The sequence below is a fragment of the Mytilus galloprovincialis genome, chromosome 10, assembly GCF_965363235.1.
Source record: "Mytilus galloprovincialis chromosome 10, xbMytGall1.hap1.1, whole genome shotgun sequence".
NCBI classification, from domain to species: Eukaryota; Metazoa; Mollusca; class Bivalvia; order Mytilida; family Mytilidae; genus Mytilus; species Mytilus galloprovincialis.
In genome coordinates this window covers 66,171,420-66,185,203 of record NC_134847.1, presented here as the reverse complement: position 1 = coordinate 66,185,203, position 13,784 = coordinate 66,171,420, and the positions used below count along the sequence as shown (strand labels likewise).

The window sequence follows — 13,784 nt, the reverse complement described above, 5'->3', positions numbered from 1 at the left end:
ATTCAAATTCCGATAACTTGCCGATAAACGGAATCTCCAAAGTGAACACAACTGTTATCTAGTAAAAATTCAAGGGCTGATATGGTATCAAAGCATGTCCAATTGACATAGTTCTTTGGTTTTTGCTACTATACAATGACCTAAAAGAGTTTGAACATATGTATTCGCATTCTGACTTTTTAAATGCCCATTTAATTAAATGTGTGAATTTTTTCTTAATAAGAATATGAGGCAAAGTGATATATAGGGTAGAAAAATCAAAACTTTGAACAGATTCAAAATCACCAATATATGCATGCAATTTATCAAGTACTTCCAACGAATTTTTTACAAGCCAAAAGTGTTTTTTTTTCAAAGGCTTAATTTGAACAATTTATTCTAAGGTTTTTGATTGTACCAAGTGTACTAGTAAGTAGAATAGATAATTTAGGAATGGAACAATGGCTTGGATACTAAATAAATCTATATTTTTAAGGTTTTTTGTGTAGCTTCGGAAGCCAGTACATGGTTGAGACTTTAATTGTATTTGGATCTGCTTGTAAAAAAGAAGCTAATAAGTATAAAAAAAACTGTCCACAAGAGACCAAAATGACACAGACATTAACAACTATAGGTCACCATACGGCCTTTAATAATGAGCAAAGCCCATACCGAATAGTCAGCTATAAAAGGCCCCGATATTACAATGTAAAACAATTCAAACGAGAAAACTAGCGGCCTTATTTAAATTTAAAAAAATGAATGAAAAACAAATTTGTAACACTTAAACAAATGACAACCACTGAATTACAGGCTCCTGACTTGGGACAGGCACATATATAAATAATGTGGCGGGGTTAAACATGTTAGCCGGATCTCAATCCTCCCCATAACCTGGGACAGTGGTATAACAGTACAACATAAGAACGAACTATAAAAATCAGTTGAAAAAGGCTTAACTCACCAGAAGGACAAAAGTACAATTAAGTAGTATATTTTACTGATATTGTGAACGGGATTATTTCATTTTGATTCATGTAATAAACACTCTTTAAATAATTGTTGGTTGTATGCAAAACTTCTACTTTAAAGAAACGATATAATATTAAAAGCTGGTAATAATGTTCACTAAAACCAGAGTTTTTGACGGAAATGCACCGAACTTTATATTATCCTAAAATGAGGTTGTACTTTTTATTTTACCTATTGAAGATGACAAGTAAGGGTTAACTAAACGGTCTTTTGATTTTATAAAAAGAAAGTACAAAAAATACAAGGTACGCTAGACGGGATTTTCGTCCACAGAAGAACTATATAGCACTCAAATCAATTACAAGACTGCAAAACAAGGAAGATAGAGATATATTGCAAATGCAGTCGCATAAACATTAAAAAAAAACATTCAAATGAAACAACGAAAGCAGACGTGTGTATTTAATTTCGTCACGTTCTATACATCTTAGGAAATTAAATACACACGGCTGCTTTCGTTGTTTTATTTGAATGTTTTTTTAAATGTTTATGCGCCCATTTGCAACATGCAGTTGCTTACATGCCTACTAACATGTATGGAAATTATGATGTATGTAGTATACTATGTCTGTCCATGGAATGTAATTTTAATCTGCATGATTAAGTATACAGGAAAAATGACAACTTTATTAAATTATAAAGATACTAGCTACATAAGTGAAGTTTTCATTTTCAAATGGTGACTATGGAGAATTGCTGCTAAAGGTGGTCATACTATAGATAAAGCTGTTCGGATATCACATTCCATTGTTACATTGTAAATTGATACTGGAATCAAAACAATTGAAACGCAAAATGAGATAAATACTTAAAGAAAATTATAAATCTTAATACGTCTAATGCTACCTATGTTTTGAAAAAAAAAACCATTTATAAATCATAACATTAAAGTTTTTCTTTTTTTAAGAAAGCAATTGGTATATTTTTTTATGTTTTAGTTAAAATATTGAAAAATAGTTAATAGCTTATGTCCGTACAAATTTACAAATTGAAAGTAGACAAACGTAAAAGGAAATTCAGAACCCAAAAGATTAATGCTTCTGTGAAGATGGTCTACATATTCAGATAGGATGTTAGTAAGAACAACCTTCAGAAAAATGACACATATAAATGTACCTTGATTAGTGAAACAATTTGTACTGCCACGTCTCTGTTCTGAATAAATAAAAAAAACTTACAACTCAGACCATGGTACATCATAACTTACAAATCTTTTTTATAAGTATGATATTTAGTCTTGTCATTCACGGGTGGAAGTGGATTGTATGTGAATGTACACGATGGAAAGTTAACACAAATGACTTTCAATGTTAGTTTACCGGATTAATTCTTAGGTAAATTTGACTGGAAGAGAAGTAAGTATTCTGATCAACAATTTTACAAATGTTACCATATCGACTTCTACCAAAAAAAAACAAAGTTACATGATTCCAAATTATATTTTATCGATCATGTGCATATTTCGAAAATTTATGTCTCGTCAGTAGTGCTTGAAACATGATAAGGAAATCCTAGACTTTCTACAATTTAAACCGACAAAAGACACAAGATAGCAGGAGGACAAATTGTTTTCCATTTTTTAAAGTCAACTTAAATGTTGTAAATATGAAATAAAATATATTATAATACAATATCATATATCTATTGTAGATGTAGATTTCATTGTTAAATAAAAACGCAATAAGTCATAAGGCGTTTGTTTTGCTGGTCATGCTTTATATATATGTAACATTAAATATTGCATCTTGGCCGATACAACATTTAATACTGTCTCCTCAAAATTTGGTTCCAACTAAATTATTTCCGACTAAAATTTATACCAATACAAAACTTATATTTAAAGATTTTAGATAAACATTCAATTTTAATGACTCATTTGAAACATTATGAATTTACTGTTTTTTTATTGTGAGATAGGCTTGTATAAAGCATTTAAAAAAAGTCTGGGTTGCAGGGATGGGTGTTCTCATCCTGTTAATGCACTAGATCACAATCAAGTTGATGTAATTACGATTGACCATAGTGTGTGTACATGAAAGTTGAATGTGGATTTGACATAACTCTACTTTAAAGTCTATTTCCCCCCGTTATTTACCAATGATCTATATACCAAATAGAAATGCACTAATAACACTCTGTCTGTCTTGTCATTCCGGAATTTCCGTTATGTGAAGCTCTTTATTTGATATTTGGTCAACCAACTGAATCGATTTGAGTGCCACTGATGACATTAATGTAGATGAAACCCACGTCTTGCGAACAAGACTGTTATATTTTAAAACGAAGAATAACGACATTGAATTTCGTCGTATCAAAATTAATATGTTCGTTGTAACCAATTGTTAGTATTTATATAGCTCTGAAATATGAAACTAACATTGTGTTTCATTTTCATTATTTCATTTGCTTTGCATGAGCATGTGTGGTATGAAAAAGTTGAATGCAAAGAAAATAGTTTTATGGTTGTACCAATAGCCAGTAAATGTTTCATTTATTTTGCCGTATTATGATTAGAAATTTGGCAATGAAGTCGAAATATATTTTTTAATCATGGCCAAGTTTTAGCTTGTGTGTAGCAGATTGGACTACTGTGTATAATCTCCGTCATGCATTTTGATGATTTGCTAAAAGTCCTTGGAGAACTTGGACGATACCAACAGATTCGTTTGTTTTATATATATTTGGTAGCTATAGTATGTGCCTTCCATGCCATGAATATGGTGTTTGTCAGCGCTAAACCAGACTATAAATGCCACGTTTCAAAAGCGAACGTTTCTGATCGGATTTTCGGTAATACAACAGAGAAAGACTTTCAAGACTTTCTACAGAGCGCTGGAAAATGTGAAATCCATGATGAAAAAATGGTATCAAAACTTATTTCATCTGGAAAGTATACGTTAAATGATATCATAACGAATAATGTCACTGTACCAAAGAGTAAATGTACAGAGTGGGATTATTCAAGAGAAGTGTATGGACCAACTATTGTTACACAGGTATGTACAGGATAATAAATGATTTTTTTTTGTGTTGACCATATCGGCAAACAAGAGTCAGTAGGGTGACGTATGTTTTGAGAAAAATACCGAAGTGAATCATCTACTTAAGTTAAAATTTTAATAGTATATCTAATTCGATTACCATCATACTGAACAAAATATATATATATATACTACTAGCATATATAGTTATTACAATATCTGTTAACTCTTGTGTTTCTTTTGTCTTTTTTTTACCATACGTGAAAACATATTTCCCCCGGACTTTCATCATTTATTGCAAAAAAAAAAACAACAGTTGAATAGCGCTGAATGTTTTCACGATGCTATTATTTGAAATCAAAACAGAATTTTACGCTCTCACCAAAAGTCAGTGTCCCCTTTAGTCGTACGCATGCCATTATTATGAACTCTATAGGCTTCTTTCAATATTAAGCAGTGATATTTTCCATATAAGAATATTGTGTCTGTGCGTATATAATGACATAAAGATAAATCCGTTTTGTGCCAAAATAAATTACGACAATAATATTAACTTTACTATTTTCGGTTAAAAGATAACGCTATAATAAGTTGAGATCGTCTAAATTTCCATTGATATGTTTACGGTCATCTCGATTTATACGGGTAAAATTTAGTGGTTTTGCGACAATGGAACTGCAACAAAACGATAGAAAAAGCCAAAAGACATCTCAAGTTATCAATACAAGATTTTGGATTTGCTTTATTGTCTATATAGTAGGTCCAGATCCGAATCATTCTGAATGTATAAAAGTATCAACTAAATTTAACATAATGCAATAAAACAGCAACCAAAAAGCAGGATCAAACATCATCCAGAGGTTAACTAGCTAAAATAAGTACTAAGATTTCCGATGAATGATACAACAGCACTATTCTGGCTGTTAGCTAAAAAATAATTTCTCATTAAGAAATATTTAAATAATTATCTGAAAAACACTTTATGTCTTTAATTTGTGCTCACACGTTCGTTCAAATAGAACATTTTAATCTACCATATACATATATGATATATATGGGTATATGCTTTGATTTGATTTACAGTTTGACTTGGTATGTGACAAAGACTGGTTGCGTAGTACATCTAAGACTTTGTATTTCTTCGGCCGATTGATTGGAGCTGTATGTTTTGGTCAGTTGTCAGACATGTAAGAACTCACACTTAATTTTTTGCAAGATTATTGTTCGCTATTCTGTTTTGAAGGTATATAAAACATGTATGAAAAGAAAGAACAATAGAAACATATGAACACTTTTGTTTTCTCTCTGATCATTCAGATGTATGTTGTAAAAGTCATACTTTTGTATTTACTTAAAACAATTACTATACTAGTATATGACACTTTTTATGCATTCGTGATTGTAACATTTTCCAGAAAAATACAAAGATAAAAAAAATTAAAACATCGAGAAGTTTTTAAGAAATTATGGGAAACCTCTGTTCTTTCATTTGCCTCTTTGTTCATATATATTTTTGCGGTAACAGATATATCGATGGTAAAACTAAGTGTGGTCTTACAAATTTCTAACAATTAATGAATATATTCGCTTGAATATTATTTCAGAGTGGGAAGAAAACCAACCTTTTTTGTCTGCCTTCTGATGTTATTAATTGTTGGTTGTGCCGCCTCGGCAGCACCGAATTTCTACGTCTTTATCCCGTTCTACATTTTACAAGGTGCAGCACAAACCGGATTATTTCTTGTGATATTCATAATGGGTAAGTAAATTGTTGAAGAGAAATCAAAGTATACCAAGAGCAATATAATTTATTAGATTGGCTTTAATAATTTGAATTAGCTATGCCGACACTGTTTGATTTATTGATGTTCGTTTAATGCACATTTCATGATCGTAATAACACTATCACGTATTTCTGGATAGACTTGGAACTAGAGGTTTATATAAATGTTAAGTAATAGATATATTCTAATTGTACCAAAACAATATCGATGTAAGTAATCAACAATATTTCTGTGCGAATCTGAAATACCAATCTAGAAAAAGGCAACGCTTGGTTTAATATTCACTTTATTCAAGGTAAATTCCATCCTTTCGAATTCTTGCTTATTTATAGTACCAATGTCGTTAAGACTGTGATATTCTTTATTAAAGTGATCAATCAAATGGAATCTAGATGGCTATTTACTTACTTTGTATTCTTGTTGGTGGTATGTCAGTTCTATGATGACGAATCTCATTTCCGAGCTGATTTTTATCATTCTGAAATACTCATTGATATTAAGCATATAACATTAAATTATTCCTATTTATTTACAGGTACTGAGTTGGTTGGTCCATCTTATCGTATGTTTGCAGGGTTTGTGATCCACGCTTTTTACGCTATTGGTTATATGACATTAGCAGGTCTATCATATGGCATCGGCAACTGGAGATATATTGAATTAGTTATCACAGTCCCGGTGGTGTTATTCGTGCCTTATATTTGGTAAAATATTATCGGGAACGAAAACAAATTTGATTGAGTGAAATTTCATTTCATTCGAAATGTTTAAAATGTATTCTGTGTGATAGTGTAACAAAGTGTAAAAGTCCTTTTCTAGTTTTACATGTTCACAATTATTATTGGTAAATTTAGTTGATCGAGTTATAAAATTACCACGTAATCTTCTGCGAGTAACTGATATATTTTATCACACTTAATACGTGTGCTCAGTGATTTCATATTGACCAGAAAAAAAAGAAACCTATACAATTGTAGTTAATAAACTTATCATAGATATCAGGATAAAATTTGTGTTTACAACAGACGCGCGTTTCGTCTACAAAAGACTCATCAGTGACGCTCGAATCCAAAAAAGTTAAAAAGGCAAAATAAAGTACGAAGTTGAAGAGAATTGAGGACCAAAATATTTTAAAGGCTTTGCCAAAATTATTAGTAGCGAGCTGTAGATTTCAGCTATCCATGCTTATTGGGAGGGAAAACAAGTGTTCATTACAATATATTTAAATTCTTATAAACTAAACAAGTGATAAACTGTATACACTATTGGTGTTCGGTTATGCTTTATACATTATTGGTGTTCGGTTATGCTGTATATATTATTGGTGTTCTGTTATGATGTATACAGTTTTGATGATTAGGAACTGTTGTGAACATTAATGATGATCAGGAACTGATGTATACAATATTGAGGATCGAGAACTGTTGGTTACAGTATGGATAATCGGGAACTGACCACCAAATGTTAAAGTATATTTACAGCAAATTATGATACTTTTTAAAGGCTGTTACCTGAGTCAATTAGATGGTTGTTATCAAACCACAAAGAGGAAGAGGCAAAACGTATAATTCGAAAAGTAGCTACGACAAATCACGTAGAGATAAGCGAGGAGTTACTTGAAGACTTAACAAAGCCAGATGAAAAGTCAGAAACAGAAACGAAAGGTCGTAAATATACTATTATCGACTTATGTAGACCTGGGATTATATGTTTATCTCTAAATGTATGGTTTAATTGGTAAGTAGCTATTTGCAGCATGCATATAATCATTTTGTAAAGTCACACATATATTTTGGGAAATATATTTTCTATCGACTAAAATTGCAATCAGCATAGATTGGTGTTTATGCCTTTCTAATTTTTGGTCTAAAGTGTACCAACATATCTGTTTGTTAATTCTAAATGTCAAGGTGACAGACAAGTATATCCAACGTCTTAAATTAATAACTACTACCACTGAATCAACACTGCTGTTGGTGGATATTTAGTACATGAGAGTAAATTGTGTGGTTAAGATTATAAAAAAGAGAAATTTTCTTTGATTTCAGGCTTGTAAATGCCATGCTGTACTATGGACTGTCTCTAGGTACAGGTAATCTAGGAGGTGATCCCTACATTAACTTTTGTATAGCTGGTGCAGTAGAGATACCTGCCTGCATTATGTGTATCTTAATATTAAATCCATTAGGGAGAAGGAGACCATTATGTGTCATCATGGTCATAGGAGGGGCTGCGTGTATAGCGACCGGTTTCATTGGTAAGTCATTTTGTCATAAATAAGTGTAGTTTAAAATTCCATAATAAGTCTATATCAGATCTTAAATTAAGTGTGCGTTAGATATTATTCAATCAGAAAGGCAAAGAAATACAGTGAATGGACGTAGATGAAACAACAAATGCATGAATTCGTAATAACTAATTTTCAACAAAAACCAGACAAAAACAACCACTTTTTTAAGTACACACTGTTTAATCAATATTGTTGTATCGTGATATTCAAGATATCGCGTCAATATCGTTGACATTGTATGAACTCGTTATTTATTGTTTACAACGTTGAGATCGTTAACATAAAAAATTCAACCAATACTACTTTAGGAATTTTAAATTTAGATTAAAAATTAAAAATGACGTCATAAAGATAGTTACAAAAGAGGGACGAAAGATACCATAGGGACAGTCAGACTCATAAATCTAAAACAAACTGACAACGCCATTGCAAAAAATGAAAAAGACAAACAAACAATTTATACATGCTACAAAAGAAGAAAAGATGAAGATCTGTGAACTATGTATTGATAACGTTCTGTCACTCAATAGCTGACATATCAAAGAGTGAGGACATAATAATCCCGGTGATTTTGACATTAACATATAGTACCGAACATAAATAGGGTCTGTTTTAATCTAGTAATTATACTGATGGGATATTTCAAATTTAGGTTTTTGACACAAATTGGGAAGTTAGTGGTTTTTATTGTCGTTTTGTCATTTTTCAATACACTCTTCCAAATCGTATCTCAAAGTTGTCTGACTTGCGTGCATATTCCCTTTAAACGAACTAAATTAACATTGAAGATCTCATCATTTAAAAAAACTCCTTCAAAAGGCTTTTGAGGAAAAATCGCTCTTTTATCAATGCAACACAAGTTAAACGGCCAAAACAAGACTTGGTTTAACAACACGATCTTTCTGTCTGTTTCCTGAATCACAAGAATCATGTGCTCACGGTTTGAAAAATGAGTTAGTCACTTCCTTAGTCTAATCTTGTTGGGCATCTGATATTCTCAGGTTTGGGTTGCACAGTCTTTAGTTTTCTTTACAGCGTTTTGTTATCTTGTTTGTCTTTTCTACGTCTATCGTCTTTCGTAATGGCGATGTCAGTTTCATTATGATTTATGAGTTTTGGATATTCCCTGAGAATATTACACTTCTCTGATTGTTGTAATATAAACTTTTATGTTTGATAAATATAAACTTGCACATCCAACTCTCAAAGAGAACAAAGGTTAAATTTTTGGCATAGCAGATATTTTTGTCATACAACCGTAATCAAATATACATATATGTCCCTGTATTGGAAACACAATGAATTCAAAAGTAGTCATTCACTCAAACGAGTGCAGCAATCATAGTAATGAACAAAGTTTAACAATTGGAAATAATTATACTTCAGAATTGATTCCTCTGAAAATAACCTTAGCGATGATAGGAAAGTTTTGTATAACATCATCATACACTATCATATATTTGATGGCAGCAGAAGTGTTTCCCACAGTTGTCAGGTAAATAATTTTCCAAATTTCTTACAAAATGTTTATGCTACATCAATTGAAACTTGATAATTAAGTAACCTTTGAAATATACTGGTTAGTAATTAAAAAAAAACTATTCATACAAAAGGCGTGAATATACATGAAAGTTGTTCAATTTTATTATAGCAGAGAGCTTGATCAATAACTTCGTCACCTTTAGGTGGCTTATCATAGTTCAGGTATGAGGTTTTAAAAAGGAGTGGCCCTACAATTACAGGACATTATGTCATGCGAAAATGGTGTGACTAAATAGTTATCAAAAGTACCAGGATTATAATTTTATACGCCAGACGCGCGTTTCGTCTACATAAGACTCATCAGTGACGCTCAGATCAAAATAGTTAAAAAGCCAAACAAATACAAAGTTGAAGAGCATTGAGGACCCAAAATTCCCAAAAGTTGTGCCAAATACGGCTAAGGTAATCTACTCCTGGGGTAAGAAAATCCTTAGTTTTTCGAAAAATTCAAAAGTTTTGTAAACAGAAAATTCATAAAAATGACCATATAATTGATATTCATGTCAACACCGAAGTGCTGACTACTGGGCTGGTGATACCCTTTGGGACGAAACGTCCACCAGCAGTGGCATCGACCCAGTGGTGTAAATAGTTATCAAAAGTACCAGGATTATAATTTTATACGCCAGACGCGCGTTTCGTCTACATAAGACTCATCAGTGACGCTCAGATCAAAATAGTTAAAAAGCCAAACAAATACAAAGTTGAAGAGCATTGAGGACCCAAAATTCCCAAAAGTTGTGCCAAATACGGCTAAGGTAATCTACTCCTTGGGTAAGAAAATCCTTAGTTTTTCGAAAAATTCAAAAGTTATGTAAACAGAAAATTTATAAAAATGACCATATAATTGATATTCATGTCAACACCGAAGTGCTGATTAAACATGATCGAAAAAAAAGCAGAATACTTAACTGTTCATCCCCTCATATTGTCCTTGCATGAGATTTAATGTTTTATGCCAATGTCCTCTTATTGGCTTTGACTTAAGTATATGTACTTAAAGGGGCACCAGCTACGAGGTATGAAAAAATAGAACGTGATTTTGTTTGGTTCAATCATTTAAAAGTGAAATAATGAAACAATAATTGTCTTTTAGCAGCAAATTTGGTTCAATTTTGTCTAAAAACATGCCTGGTGATTTATTCGACCTCATTGAATTCGAATTCATATGACCTGCAGTTTGATTGTATAGATTGTTTATGCATGAACTAGTCGTGTTCAGTCATTAAAAATAAGATTATGTTAACATTGAAAGTGAAACAAAGTTGAACCATTTCATTGACCGACTCGATTCACCAAAAACAGTTCGATAGAGGTCAAAACAATAATTATCTTTTGTTTTTAGACTATAAATCAAACAGACAAAGAAAATCTAATTGCACGAGGTCGCCGATCTATCTATATTTATGGTTATGTTTATGTCAGGTAGCATCGGCAGATTAGATGGTGTCTACAATGATATACGCATGAAATTAGGACATATATTATCGAGCACATTCATTGTTAACTGTTAATTTCGGGCTGAATGTTATTTGGATATAGTTTTACGTTTTAGTATGTTATTAATCAAATATGAGAATTTGAGTCACATCGGTGATCATGAATTTGATAGCAAGTGCCCCTTTTTAAGATTGACATACAAGTTTTAAATATATTGTATATGTTGCATAAATCGAGTTAATTTCATTTATTATTAAATCATTTTGAATTTAGAAACATTGGTATTGGAGTGTCTTCAATGTGTGCCAGGATAGGTGGAATGTTAGCTCCACAAATTCTAGAACTCAACAGAATTTGGGGACCACTACCTTTAATAGTTTTTGGGGGCTTGGCTATTTTTTCTGGTGCTTTAGCCTTGTTGCTGCCTGAAACATCAGGAAAGCCTTTACCTCAGACTTTAGAAGATGTTATTGGTACTGAAAAGAGGTAATTCAATATACTAGGTTTAAGTGTTGTTACTTAATTAATAACTCTTCGACTGGTTATCCTCGTCGGATACCCTGGCGTTTAACATAATTAAGTACAGTCATATATCCTGTCAGATATACACAGCAATGCTATATCTTTAAATTTGTGTTAGTGTTTTCGGCATGTTATATCTATAAGATGCCATTATATGCCAAGTTGACCAACTCGCATGTATATTGTAATACAACTTTGGCCAGCACTCTTTAAGGAAATAAATAAAACATTTGTTCCATGTGGCTTTGGTGTTTCTAGTGCAAATATTTGATAAACAACGACATTGGATACATGTTTGTTCCAGATATCGGATTGATCAAATTTCTGTATCCTGAAAATACATTTCGGGGCCATTTATAGATTGCTATGTGGTATGAGTTTTGCTCATTATACTAGAAGACTGGATGAATATCTCTTTGCTAACCATCTACGTTATTTTGTTCTCACTTTCGCTTATACTACATTTTTTATAAAACTTGACTTGAAAAATCGGCGTATGAAACTATTTTTCAAAACAAATATATCTGTTTCATACAATACTTTAAAGTTTTATTAGATTTTGTACAATATTGACTATTGAATGTACATGTCACATTGTTTTAATGTTGGTTCATAATGATTAATGTTGATATAATATATACTATATATTATGTTTTTACAGAAAAGCTAAGTATAGAGGAATAAAAATGAAAGATTGTTCTTAGAAGAATGAAAAGATTGAAGAAAATACAGCGGAAAAATGTCATGCAAACTGTTAAAACAGACGATTGTTTTAAATTGTTTCCCTTTTATCATAAATATGTGATGTTATTATATATGTAATGGTAATGACTACTTTGGTTACATTTTTGAACCGAGTAAACGGATTAAAACAGTTATCTATTTGGATTTAATTACGAGAAACATGTTTAGCTATCCAATATACTGGCATCAAAGAGTCATCAATTACAGAAAGTGGGTAGCAGGCTTTTGCTCACTGCCACTGATTTTTCAATGAGGTTTCATTTGTGCTAGTATTTAGCTGTTTCAGATGTCAGAACAGGAATCATTACAGACCATTCCTAGTTATGAAATATAACTTAACACAGGCAATCGATTGTATTGTTTGTAATAGCTATATTGAGTCCATTATAACAGTAGAAAAATTATTAACTGGTCTTTTATCTTGTATAACACAGTCAATTATATACGCCATCATTGTAATTGCACTAGATTATAATGTAATATAAAATGTCTCAAAATTTGGATAAAAAGTCTTCTTGTTCATCTTTTTCGTCATCATTGCTCTTAGGCACTAAAAGTTATATACAGCTGTACATGTACGTTTGACAAGTTATGTTATTATACCTCAGTATGTTTTTTCTATACAAAAATTAACGGAATAGTTGTGCTATTTTATTCCACAGACTATATGCCAGTCAATAGTTTCGAAGACTATTACCCCGGTTAATAGTTCCATCAACATATTTCCCGTACTTTTTCATACTTATTTTTCATTGGACAATAATGACGTCATAAACCTTTCTATTTTTTTTGCGCTCGACAACGTCTTTATTGTTAATACAAGTGATGAAATTTTCATACGCAATCATTGATTATTATTCGATTTGTAGGCTTAAGACAACGAATTGGCAGCTGGTTACTATTTCCTTCATATATTTTGTATAAGTTATAGTAAATGAAAAGGAATTTTCATGAGTTATGTCATATACCCTGAATTTGACTCTTAGGATATAAATGTTCAGTGTTGTTAATCTTCTCAAATGGTAGCACTGTTTCGCTGCATCCAAATATAGATATACATGATTGTATAAGTATTCCTAGATTTGTATTCGAGGTAGACCATTATTTTATAGGTATGCACAGAAAGGTGCAGAATTAATGAAACCTTGATTACTCTTAATAATAAAATTAGCTGTGTAATATACATGTAGTTCAAACTCCATAACTGAGATAATTGTCCTTGTTTATGCTTAAACGGGAAATTAAAAGTCGCTTGTAACCAAAAAAGCTGTCGCAATAAATTCATAACACATGATGATTTGCATGTGCCTTTGTTTATTACAGAACGTGCTGTCATATTATCCGTAAATACCATGACATATTTGTCCCGTAGCTGTTCGTGCCAATGAAAAAGGGCCAAGATAAGCGTAACTGTCTCTTTGATGTTGATATGAAAATCTGCAACTGCTGGCATGTCAGTTTACCAATTAA

General features: G+C 31.6%; 1 protein-coding gene across 1 annotated transcript; it reads left to right on the top strand.

Annotated features, from left to right (window-relative positions):
• The first annotated feature begins 2,267 nt into the window (after positions 1-2,267).
• LOC143048152 (organic cation transporter protein-like) lies at positions 2,268-12,439 on the top strand. Its single transcript, XM_076221654.1, has 10 exons — positions 2,268-2,366; positions 3,571-4,007; positions 5,076-5,179; positions 5,597-5,751; positions 6,312-6,480; positions 7,280-7,513; positions 7,825-8,033; positions 9,453-9,561; positions 11,322-11,534; positions 12,232-12,439. Exons 2-10 carry the CDS (start codon positions 3,618-3,620, stop codon positions 12,272-12,274), a joined length of 1,626 nt encoding a protein of 541 aa, XP_076077769.1. The 5' UTR covers positions 2,268-2,366; positions 3,571-3,617; the 3' UTR covers positions 12,275-12,439.
• The last annotated feature ends 1,345 nt before the right edge of the window (positions 12,440-13,784 follow it).

Excerpts from the sequence above, each read along its gene's own strand:
- LOC143048152 (XM_076221654.1), top strand. The coding sequence starts at position 3,618 with ATGCATTTTGATGATTTGCTAAAAGTCCTTGGAGAACTTGGACGATAC. Across the intron at positions 6,481-7,279 it reads TTATTCGTGCCTTATATTTG|GCTGTTACCTGAGTCAATTA; the intron begins GTAAAATATTAT and ends TACTTTTTAAAG. Across the intron at positions 9,562-11,321 it reads GTGTTTCCCACAGTTGTCAG|AAACATTGGTATTGGAGTGT; the intron begins GTAAATAATTTT and ends TTTTGAATTTAG.